This window comes from Chanos chanos, chromosome 13 (genome assembly GCF_902362185.1).
Source record: "Chanos chanos chromosome 13, fChaCha1.1, whole genome shotgun sequence".
Taxonomy (NCBI): Eukaryota; Metazoa; Chordata; class Actinopteri; order Gonorynchiformes; family Chanidae; genus Chanos; species Chanos chanos.
The window spans coordinates 5,083,727-5,096,027 of NC_044507.1; the positions used below are offsets into that span (position 1 = coordinate 5,083,727).

Here is a 12,301-nt window from a genome sequence, read left to right on the forward strand (position 1 = left end):
AAACCTTTACTGTATGTGAGGTTTTTTGGTTTGTTTGGTTTTTTTTTTAAGGTTTAATAGGAGTAGTCTTAGTTCACCGCTGGTGTCAGATCCAGTACTTTAGGTCCGCTCCCATTTGGAGGCTGGTAACAGACACAGGCGAACATGGTATGTTAACCAAAGCCACATCATCATGACACCATTTCTGGCAATGCTAGGAGGTTGGAACTGTTCCCAGTGTCAATATGAAAAGGGCAAATTCCTTACAACATCAGTTTAACTTTGAGCTGTATTTTCTTTCTTATGTACATCAAAATGAACGCTCAGTTTTTTGGGATTTTTTTTGTTTGTTTGTTTGTTTTTTTTCCTCTCAACCCCTGCATGGTATCTGTTCCGAATACCTCAGTGAACAGGGGTTTTTATTCTGAGAAAATAAACAGTTGTTCATTAACCTACGTTGTCTTGTTGCATTTTTTTTTCTCTCAGGTCGATCTATTAGATAGATAGATTACATAACTGAACTCCTCCATATTCATGCTGATTGGAAATACATAGGAGATGAATGAAAAGGAACTTTGTTTCTCTTGCAATGACAACAATAGGGTGATATTAACATCACATGTAATTTAGTTCAGAACGCTCACAGTTACTGCACAGAGCGCCATCTACTTATCGAATGGGGAAGTGGCGTGAGAAATTATTACAGAGTATAGTCCTAAAGATGTCTTATTATTATGATTATACCGTAATACGAATTATTTTAAGCATACCGGAAATGTTTGACGATAAATAAAGTAAAAACGACCTGCGCAGTCAAGGGACTACAGTGTTGTGGTCAGGTTTGGTCCAGTGGGCAGGCGATGCTCCGCGCTGCATTGTCAGAGTGGGAGTGGCAAAAGAAATATTCGCTATTGGTGCAGACTTCCTCCTCACGCTTGCCCTTGTTCATGTGGATGACTTCACAGTAATAGTATCAGCAGTGTGCATTGGATCAAGGACCACCACAATCTCATCTCGCCAACATGGGGCTTACTAGCGATCCAAATTACCAAAAACTGGAGCAATGGTACAAATCCAACGCTGGAAACCTCAATATGAGGCAGATGTTCGACGCTGATAAGGACAGATTTTCCAAATTCAGGTGAGCCGAAATGCACGCTTCCGCAAAATATGAAACGTCACCGATTAATGGATGTAACTGTTAGATAACATTAACGCTGACAGTGATTTCGTTCTAAGTACTTAAGCGAAATGCAAGTTTTGATGCAACGATGTGCCCCTCGGCCATTCAGCTCATAACTGCAAGGTGTTAAACATGATTTTAGGAGGGATGTTACAGGGAAATTACAACACGAGGCTCCTTTGCCACTTGTAGCTGTGACCTGAACTGTGATCAGTGGTTACACCCTCTTCTCGGATCTTTGCGTGATTTTACACTTTGCGAGTGTCTGAATAAGCTGAAATGACACTGAATTGATGCAACACACTTTTGTCTAACATGATATGTCACTTTTATGGACTCTTATTGCATTTTGGCCATGTCCGCCAGTCTCCGTTTCATTATCACCACAGGAAGTGTGCAGACTACAAGGTCATTTAAAACAATCGATTGTAGGGCCGCATAGTCAACGGTGAATTCTCACAAGCTGATCGTGGGCTATGATAAGTTACCTACACCAGTTACCCTGGATAACTTGAACAGACCATCGGTCACGCTAATTACATAACAGGTGATAATCCTAGCTCTAACGGGCCTTCTGAACTGTTACTGAATTCTGCATTTCGCTTGGTAAACTGTCTGTACTATATTTTCAAGTAAGTATGCAAGGCCTAGTATCTAAAGTCCCTCTGGGTATATCTTTTGAAGAGGGTTGGATTTGTCAGGGCCAGCCGTCGACGCCATGGCGTGCACGTTTCAATGATTCATTTCAAGACATGTCTTAGACTAGGCAAGAGCTACGTGCTTCTTTGCACATAGCTGGCATATCCGTGAGTGGGCATTAACCTCGCTCGGCAAAGAGCTTTCAGTGAAAAACACAACTAAATAAACGATAAAGAAATAAATAACAGTTTACAAAATATTTCTCTCCTCTTCCTCCCCGGTTGTGCATTATTCGCTCATCGGTCGGAGAGTTAAACGGTATCTGCAGTGTACACCCTGTTCCCTCAGAATAGCACGGTGGTCTTACTCCTGGACTACCAATGCACAAATAACGTGTTGTGACACAGAATGACGAGTATTTATTGGCTATTTTTACACTGTGAAAATGAAAAGTGTACGATCAGTGCTTCACTCTTTTTTTGTTTCTTTTGAAATCATAGTACAACACTTGCGACAGACGATGGCGACATCCTCGTGGACTACTCCAAGAATCTCATCAATGAGGAAGTCATGGGGATGCTGTTTGACATGGTACAGCCAGAACGGTTTTCCTCTATCTCTCTTATATTGTGTTTCTGTTCACTGTTCCTTAAACGTGGTAATAAAATACACAAGGCAGAAAGCACACATAAACAGTATGCTGAAAGCGATGTAACTTGAGATATTAGAAGTCATTCGTGACTGTCCCTGTATGTTTACCTGAAAGGTGTTGTGTAGTGTAATTGTTTACTCTGTAGTTGTTACTGCTAGTGACAGCGCTCTCAGTAACAGAGCCCTGAGCTGTCCTCGCTCATCAGTTTTAAACCCATCACACGGTGACGGACGATCAGTCAAGCTACCAAATCCACGTGTCACATGTAGAAATGCTCGTTCCACCTCTTTGGCGTATTAGGCTCATCTGTATGAGACATGTCTTACAGTTAGCGATTTTTGTCGCTTTTTGTTGAAAAGGCTTTGTCATCATGACCTGTTTGTATACGTTTTCCTTAGTCACTGTGACACGTTTAAGGGCTCACAATAGCCCTATTTACCCTCTCACACTGTGTGTGTGTGTGTGTGTGTGTGTGTGTGTCTGAGTTAATCTTACACCCTGAAAAGGGAGGGTCAGCACATACACACTGGCTCAAGTGGAGTGATATGACATTTGTCAGCCATCATGTTCCACAGTGATGCAGTAGAGTTGTAGCAATGCCCTGCCTGCTCTTTAATATTGTCTTTTTTTTCTGTGTTGGTCAGGCAAGGTCCAGAGGTGTTGAGGCAGCCAGAGAGAAGATGTTCTCTGGAGAAAAGATTAACTTCACTGAGGTAACACTTAAAACACGCTTATACATACTCATGTATGGAAAAGGCAGTCGCTCTGACAGTCTTTGTACATACGGCTTTGCCCCATGGAGAATCACCAGTCGGCTCATAGTAGAGCTTACAGAAAAAGTTACACCAAATTGTTATTATGGGTTTTTTTTTTATTACTGCCCTGTGTACTTGGGTTTTGGCACATGACAGGATGTCATTGTAGAAACTTCCCCCCCCAACTTCCTCACCTCTCAAACCACTTTTGATGTAAATTTACCATTCCCCTTGCTCTGTGGTACCTTAAGAAGAAGAACAGCGACAGTACCAGAGATGAGGGGAACTAAACGTGCGTGCCGTTTTGATTTGGAGATCCTTCCTTTTGTAATCCACTGTAGCTACTGCCAAGAAAAAACAGTAAAAAAGACCTAAAAAATGTTTAAAAATTTAAAAAATGTTAGAAAATCATGATTTAAACAACACACAGGGTGCAGAAAAAGGCCATATACTGTGGGCCAAAATACTGTGACTTCAGCCTCACGTCCCTGTTAAACCGTTAAAGCATCTATATGCCATGTCTATGTGCACTGTTACTGGCACAGCCGTCAACCACTTTTCACTGTGTCTGATAGTGGTTTGTGCCTGTGTGTGTGTGTGTGTGTGTGTGAACAGGGCCGTGCTGTCCTCCACATTGCCCTGAGGAATCGCTCTAACTCTCCCATCATGGTGGATGGGAAAGATGTGATGCCAGAGGTCAGCAGGGTCCTGGAGAAGATGAAGTCATTCTGTCATGTGAGTGGAATTTTACTGCATAGCGGTGATGTTTGGATGTGTCTTAATTCTTATTAGTTGCTTGGGATTTATAGCTTTCATTCATTCATTCATTCATTCATTCACTCATTCATTCATTCATTCATTCGTCTTCATGTTCATTTATTTATTCATTCGTTCATTTATCGAATAGTGAAGTGTGTATTAATAGTCATTTTTTCTAATACTCAGTAATGATTTTGCTCTGTCATGATTTGGATACACCATGACATAGGATATACTGTAACTTAGATATTGGCTTATCGTGGCTTGCTGTGTATGTGTGTGTGAGGCAGAGAGTGCGCAGTGGAGAGTGGAAAGGCTTCAGCGGCAAGTCCATGACTGACGTGGTCAACATCGGCATTGGAGGATCTGACCTGGTGAGTAACAATATAAAACCGACCAAATTCCCTGAATGTTCTCTAAAAAGACCTATGCCCTAAGAGATACACCTTTTTTCTTTTTTAAAAGTTACGTGTACAACAAAAAGAAGTTCTTATAACTACCACTAGTACATCTCATTCCATTAGATGATATCTGTAGAAAGGATTAAACCAGCCAGCCTCACATATCTTTTTTATAAGCCGTGTAGGACAGACATCGTAAGCTGTAATCCTCTCTGTCGTCTGTTCTAGGGTCCACTGATGGTAACTGAGGCCCTGAAGCCGTATTCTAAGGGCGGTCCCAACGTTTGGTTTGTGTCCAACATCGATGGAACCCACATGGCGAAGACCTTGGCCCAGCTCAATGCTGAAACAACCCTCTTCATCATTGCTTCCAAGGCAAGGATCTAAGCTCACACTGCACTGGTACTGCAGAGTCATCAACATATTTTTAATGATGAGTCTCATTAAGTTTCTGTGCGCTCTTCGAGAAACATAACAAAATCTGGATTTTCTAGAGCTGTTGATTAAATGATGCAAACATGTGATCCAGGCAGATAGAGCACTTTCAGACAGAAGAATTAAACTTCAGTGGTGGCTTCCGGGATCTCACACATCCCAAGTTGACAGAGTTGTCTTTTGTGCTGTGTAACAAAATATTCTAAAAGTACAAGGAAGCCCTTGTCCTGTCTACGCTTGAGAAATGATAACAAAACCTTTAGAAACAGATGGGGGAAAAAGCACACGCACACACACACACTCAAAGTCAACATGTCTCTGCATGTCTTCCCACCAACATGCACAGTAGTTAAACATGTGCTTGAATTGCTAAGGGATTTTGAAAATTTCACAATTACCACATTTGGAGAACTAGATAGCACTGGTTTTGTTTTTTGGTTTTTTTTTTTCGATTTCGAGATTGATCTTTCTCTGTGCAACTTCTCTTTTGTAGACTTTCACCACCCAGGAGACCATCACCAACGCTGAGACTGCCCGAGAGTGGTTCCTTAAGACGGCTAAGGACGTGAGTGTCTCTGTGGTAGATCCACAGTACTGTGATTAACATGTCATCATTATGGAAAACATTAGAAAGGTGTCTCCTCTCCTCCATGATGGTGAATCAGTAATGACTGAGTAGATTAGGCTGCAGTATGATCAAATGCTCTTCTTGCCAGAGGGACCTTTTGTAGTGCTTTTTGACGACAGCACAATTTCATGATTTTTTTTTGTAACGTTACACTTTTTTTTTTTTTTAACGTTTGTCAGTTATGGAATTAGTGCGCTGTGCTGACCGACTTAAGTAAATAAGACAAGACTAAATAAATAAAAGATTAAGGCCCTGATTTTTTTTTGTTTGTTTTTTTGTTAAACATCTTTTGTGAATGTTTGTCAGTTATGGAATTAGTCTTCTGTACTGACTGACTTAAGAAGAGAAAAAGAAAGGATTAAGCCCTAGAGCAGCTGTGATAGAGGTCTTGTTGTGGGAGGATGTGTTTGAGCTGATGTCTCCTCTCCGTTCTGCAGTCCTCTGCTGTGGCTAAACACTTTGTGGCGCTGTCCACCAATGCAGTGAGTATAATTATATCTGCTTTTGTTTGTTTGTTTGTTTGTTTGTTTGTTTACGTAGCATGTCATGAGTCCATTTCATATGATCTTCATAACTTAAGTGAACGACTTTCTCTTCCTTCCTCTCTCTGTTTCTCTCTCTCTCTCTCTCCCCCCTCCAGCCTAAAGTGAAGGACTTTGGCATCGACACAAACAACATGTTTGAGTTTTGGGATGTAAGTATCTACTGGATGTGTGTGGCATGAAAGAGAAAGTGGAGACGCCAGTCGTGTGAGATGCCGGGCGTGTACATGTGCAGCCTGAGCGTGTTAGACGCTGACGCTTCCCTTTAACGCTCTGCTGTGTTTATATAACTCATGTGTGAACCCACTTAACCGTCTCTAATAACTGTCTATTTAAACAGTTATTACATGTGTAATTACACTGTAACTTCTACATTCAAACGGATTTCTTCAGTGTACAAATCAGTATAGCACAGCTCATGTATATATGTACAGTGCTCTTTTGTGGCATTAGTTAATGCATAGCGTTATTGTATGCATATGTATAAATACTCAGTTATTAGCGCGCACCAGATTTAACGTGGGTATTATTTGATCCAACCAGATTTGGGTAATGTATATGGATCTTAGTGAATGCTGTTGAGGTACGTGTTCTGCAGTCTGTCTCGCCAAAGGCTGTGACTAGTAACAGGAGGTGCTCTGCTTCATTTTGAGATAGGATTGACAGTGAAAAGAAGGGCTTTTTTTTTTTAATGGCTTTTTAATGGCTTGTGCTTGTTTTTAGTGGGTCGGAGGGCGCTATTCGCTGTGGTCTGCTATTGGTCTGTCCATTGCGCTGCACGTAGGTATGTCTGATGTGGATTTGTATTGTATTTATCTCTGGTTAAATTACGGCCTGCATGTCAGACTTAAACACAGGGCTTGTTGCATCCTTCTTTTTAACGGAGAAAATAAGCTCTCTCTTTCAGCAATTCGCCATGTCTCTCCGTGTTTTAGCACCCCTAAGTGACAGTCTCATCTCTGTGTACAGGGTTTGATAACTTCGAGCAGCTTCTTGCTGGAGCTCACTGGATGGTATGTCCTTTTATTTATTTATTTATTTATTTACATATTCACATTTCAGAGGTTCCAAAAAGTCATATTTCTAAATTGAAAAGTAATTGTGAATGGCAGTTTAGTTCAGGTCTCAGTCAGGCAATGCAAAGAACACAGTTGTACTCTCTCAATAATCATACTTCAGAGTCCCCTAACCTACGTGATGCCTAAAGTAGACGTCCACACGAACTTAAACTTCTGTGGAGATGCTTGTAAACTGACTAGTGAGAAGAAGCAGTGGTTGACATCACACGTGCTGGAGGATTCATGAGTTAGTCCTCTCCCTACCAGACCGCTGAAAGTTTTCAGTGTGCCATGATCTTACACTAGTGCAGGGACCTGGCTGCTCCGAATTTTGGCAAAAAGGAGTAAAAATCTAAGATGTATAAAGAATTTATATATATATTTCTATCTATCTGTCTGTCTATCTATCTGTCTATCAATATCTATATCTTTATCTATATATATACAATTACACATCTCTGAATTATCGAAGGTCAAAGAATTGCATGCATTTGAACCAAATTACATGTTTGTTTATATCTTCAAATCTGACTTCTCAGTCTCCACAATATCTTCACTTAAAGACTAACACAGGTTAATGAGTAGAATTATCTGATAACTGATCAACTACCTGCCCTAGTAGTTCTACATTTATAGAAAAAAAAAGAAAGAGAAAAGAGAAGAAAAGAAGAAGAAGGTTATATGTGTTTTTTTTTTCTTTTTTCTTTTTTTTTTTGTTTGTTTCTCTCTCCCCGCACGCAGGACAATCATTTCCGCACGGCTCCTCTGGAGCAGAACGCCCCGGTGCTGTTGGCCCTGCTGGGTGTGTGGTACGTGAACTTCTTCCAGGCCGAGACGCACGCTCTTCTGCCCTATGACCAGTATATGCACCGCTTCGCCGCTTACTTCCAGCAGGTCAGTCAAACAGGGAACCAGCAGAGCCGTGTGGAAAGGCATGATATCACACGGGATATTTACGTGTCGGCTGGAAATCAGTAAAAAAAAAAAAAAAAATTATGTCAGAGAGTCTTTTTTTTTAATGTAGCTTTATATGCCTAGTGCTCTCCTGTGTAACAGGTGTTTGTTAACTCTTGTCTGTTTTATGTCTGGGTTTTACCTACAGGGTGACATGGAGTCCAATGGCAAGTACATCACTAAGAGTGGCACTCGCGTGAACTATCACACTGGACCAATCGTATGGGGAGAGCCAGGAACCAATGGACAGCACGCTTTCTACCAGCTCATTCATCAAGGTTTGTCAGATTCCGATCAGGTCGACTCTCTTGTTTTAGTGTAACAGGTTTGTTCTGTTATTCTTGTTCTCAATAGTATCCCGGGTGTTTTAATAGAAATCCGCTTCTGTTTCAAAGACACATGTCTCATTGTTTGAGAGTTATTTCATAATGTCTGCCAGTGGCAGGCATGCATACTCTGTCACCAAAATTTCTGTAATTGTTGAGTAATAAATCTTATCTTTCTCTTTCTCACTACCATACCCCGTTCTCTCCCCTCCCTCCCCCTCCTTGTCCCTCTCTTTATCTCCATCTTTATCTGTCCTTTCTCTCTCTCTGTCACTCCAGGAACCCGTATGATTCCTGCTGATTTCCTCATTCCCGTGCAGTCGCAGCATCCTATCAGAGACAATCTTCACCACAAGGTATGTGAACTCACCACAAACACAAACTCTCTGAGACCAACTCACCACAAAGACAAACTCTCTGAGACCAACTCACCACAAACACAAACTCTCTGAGACCAACTCACCACAAACACAAACTCTCTGAGACCAACTCACCACAAACACAAACTCTCTGAACCAACTCACCACAAACACAAACTCTCTGAGACCAACTCACCACAAACACAAACTCTCTGAGACCAACTCACCACAAACACAAACTCTCTGAGACCAACTCACCACAAACACAAACTCTCTGAGACCAACTCACCACAAAGACAAATTCTCTGAACCAACTCACCACAAACACAAACTCTCTGAGACCAACTCACCACAAACACAAACTCTCTGAGACCAACTCACCACAAACACAAACTCTCTGAGACCAACTCACCACAAACACAAACTCTCTGAGACCAACTCACCACAAAGACAAATTCTCTGAACCAACTCACCACAAACACAAACTCTCTGAACCAACTCACCACAAACACAAACTCTCTGAGACCAACTCACCACAGCAACAAACTCTCTGAACCAACTCACCACAAACACAAACTCTCTGAGACCAACTCACCACAAACACAAACTCTCTGAGACCAACTCACCACAAACACAAACTCTCTGAGACCAACTCACCACAAAGACAAATTCTCTGAACCAACTCACCACAAACACAAACTCTCTGAACCAACTCACCACAAAGACAAACTCTCTGAGACCAACTCACCACAGCAACAAACTCTCTGAACCAACTCACCACAAACACAAACTCTCTGAACCAACCCACCACAAAGACAAACTCTCTTAACCAACTCACCACAGCAACAAACTCTGAACCAACTCACCACAGCAACAAACTCTGAACCAACTCACCACAAACACAAACTCTCTGAACCAACTCACCACAAACACAAACTCTCTGAACCAACTCACCACAAACACAAACTCTCTGAACCAACTCACCACAAACACAAACTCTCTGAGACCAACTCACCACAAAGACAAACTCTCTGAACCAACTCACCACAGCAACAAACTCCATTCTCTTCTCCTCCTTTGTCCGTTGTCCTCTCCAAAACATGTTTGTAGCTGTCTTTTTTTTTTGTTATCTGGCAGAACAAGACAAGGCTCCATTCATCAGAGTCTATTTTATGAAACTGACTGACAAACGACTTGAAACTGACTTGTTTTATGAAACCGACTTGACAAACAGTCAAGATTTTTATAAAGAGTCAGTATATCGTATCTGTTCCCTGTTATAATGGGATACTCCAGTAGACCACAGTGCAGTGAGTGTGTGCTGTGCTATGCAGGAACACACATTGTCCTGCTATGTTTGCGTTGAGTGCTTGCCCTCTGTTTCCTCCAGATCCTGATGGCCAATTTCCTGGCCCAGACAGAGGCTCTGATGAAGGGGAAGACTTCCAACGAGGCCAGGAAAGAACTGGAGGCTGCAGGGATGAGCGGAGATGCACTGGAGAAACTCCTCCCTCACAAGGTAAGGAGTGTTTACTTAGACACATACCTCTCTCCTATTGCTTTACCAATCAGTAAAATATCCATAGCCTCTCTCACAGTTGACGAGGAGAGAATACAGTTCGACGTCTCAAATGTCATATTTTTTCCATGTTATTTTAATGTACTATAGGTATTTCAAGGGAACAAACCCAGCAATTCCATCGTTTTCAAGAAGCTGACTCCATTTATGCTTGGAGCACTGGTCGGTGAGTGCACAACATTGGTATTTGGATATCCCTGTCATTAGTGTCAATGCAAAATACAAAGCTTACTGTATTAAAAACAGACTCAGTGACTCGTGCATTTAATCTGTGTTTGTGTCATTTTTTTTTTTTTCCGGTCATGTACAAGTACAAAATCTTCAGTGATTCTGATGAAAATGCAAAGCGTGCTGTATTAAAGCAGACTGTTTGCTGTGTGTTTTTGTTTGTTTTCTTTTCAAGCCATGTACGAGCACAAGATCTTCGTGCAGGGTGTTATGTGGGACATAAACAGTTATGACCAGTGGGGGTGAGTTTCAGTATATTTAAAAAGAACGAGCGGTCAAACACAATACAACACACACACACACAGACACATATTTGTCTGTACATATATTGATTCTTTCTTTCTTTCTCTCCCTCCCTCTCTCTCTTTCTGTCTCTGTTTTCACATGCCAATGCTATCTGTGAGTTTGTCTGTCTGTTATTGCTGAGATGTGGATCCTTATCTACATTGGGTTTATACCTGTGTTTTTCCACACTTTAGCGTGGAGCTGGGCAAACAGCTGGCTAAGAAGATTGAGCCTGAACTGCAGGATGACTCTGAGGTTCACACCCACGACTCCTCCACCAATGGGCTCATCGGCTTCATAAAGAAGAACCGTGCTTAGGCCCCTCCCCCTTCTTACAAGCCCCTCCCTCTTCTTTAACCCTCCTCCAGTGGAATCAGTGGATTACGTATTGCCCAGACATAGTCCAGGCTTGTTAGGCCTAAGCCTAAAAAAAAAAAGAGGCGCACTTTATGCTTTATTGTAATCACATTTGTGTATTTGAATGTTTTGTGCTGTGTGACATTCGATTTTGTTTGTAGGCCTGTTAACGATTAAGGGAAACCATGTTTTCAGTATGCACTGATCATAGAGTGATATGCCCCTCCCACCCCCACACACACACACCCACACACACACTGACTGACTAAAATAAATGTCTTAATTGTCACCTTAAATGCGTGTTCTGTCTCTGTGCTGTGAGCTTAAGCTAAAGGGTTGAAAGTAAATGAAACGTTATGTGTGACTGAGCTCAGATATATATGTCAGTGCTTTGAACCACATCATCACCGTTCAAAATGAATATCCAATACTCAAGCAAGAGTCAAATTACTAAACAAAAATAACAGTTTTACCTTCACATTTGTGTTTTTCTTATTATGTATCTCTAACGCTACTTGTTGATGTTGCTGGCAAGTGAAGTTTTGACTTGTGAAATGACTAGGTGGCAGACTTGACTAAAACAAACAAACACACACACGACTGAACAAACATATAGCAATAATAACCACAGAGCCACAGAGAACATAAAAAATAAATAAATCAATCTCTCGTACGTGTCTCGCGTTAGTAAGTGTTCTGTTATTGGGTCATGTCTGGAGCCGGAGCTGAACCAGGGGTAAAATGATTAAGCTTTAGAAGTAGTGACATCAGCAGTATTCAGAGAGAGAGAGAGAGAGAGCGTGTGTGTAAAGAATGAAATTGGAAGCGGGTTTGTTTCGTGCACATGCTCCAGAGTGTATCCGCACTCATCTTTAATTTCTGAGATGATTTCAGCTTGTCACATTCTTTACATGAGGAGGAAGCAGATGGATTTTATTCTAACGAAGCTTCTGTGAAGAGGGCCTGCTTAACTACGAAGCAATGCTTTATTGCTTTTAACATTTAGACAGTATGTCCATACTTCCTTTCACCAAAATTTACACATGACACTAAAAAAATGTAACTACTATTTTTTGCTGTTGTAGCTGGTGTAGTTCAGTCAAAAAATAACGTAGTGTGTCGAAATATGAGATGCCCCCGCACGGAAAGTCCTGAATGTTTGGTATGTGGAACAATCATAAA

The 12,301-nt window shown here is 41.4% G+C and overlaps 1 protein-coding gene across 3 annotated transcripts; it reads left to right on the top strand.

The window, feature by feature from the left end:
• Window positions 1-937: 937 nt before the first annotated feature.
• gpia (glucose-6-phosphate isomerase a) lies at window positions 938-11,415 on the top strand. 3 transcript variants are annotated; one of them, XM_030789904.1, is made up of 18 exons: window positions 938-1,120; window positions 2,302-2,392; window positions 3,098-3,166; window positions 3,824-3,943; window positions 4,258-4,341; window positions 4,597-4,743; window positions 5,297-5,368; window positions 5,869-5,913; window positions 6,072-6,125; window positions 6,697-6,757; window positions 6,943-6,986; window positions 7,773-7,925; window positions 8,134-8,263; window positions 8,591-8,667; window positions 10,061-10,189; window positions 10,340-10,415; window positions 10,653-10,719; window positions 10,957-11,415. In XM_030789904.1, exons 1-18 carry the CDS (start codon window positions 1,002-1,004, stop codon window positions 11,078-11,080), a joined length of 1,662 nt encoding a protein of 553 aa, XP_030645764.1. In that variant the 5' UTR covers window positions 938-1,001; the 3' UTR covers window positions 11,081-11,415. The 3 variants fall into 3 exon arrangements, with proteins under 3 accessions (XP_030645764.1, XP_030645765.1, XP_030645766.1); XM_030789905.1 differs by having other exon boundaries at window positions 10,088-10,189; XM_030789906.1 differs by lacking the exon at window positions 4,258-4,341.
• The last annotated feature ends 886 nt before the right edge of the window (window positions 11,416-12,301 follow it).

Coding starts and splice junctions, on each gene's coding strand:
- gpia (XM_030789904.1), top strand. CDS start 1,002: ATGGGGCTTACTAGCGATCCAAATTACCAAAAACTGGAGCAATGGTAC. Junction 3,944..4,257: donor AGATGAAGTCATTCTGTCAT/GTGAGTGGAATT, acceptor TGTGTGAGGCAG/AGAGTGCGCAGTGGAGAGTG. Junction 4,342..4,596: donor GCATTGGAGGATCTGACCTG/GTGAGTAACAAT, acceptor CGTCTGTTCTAG/GGTCCACTGATGGTAACTGA.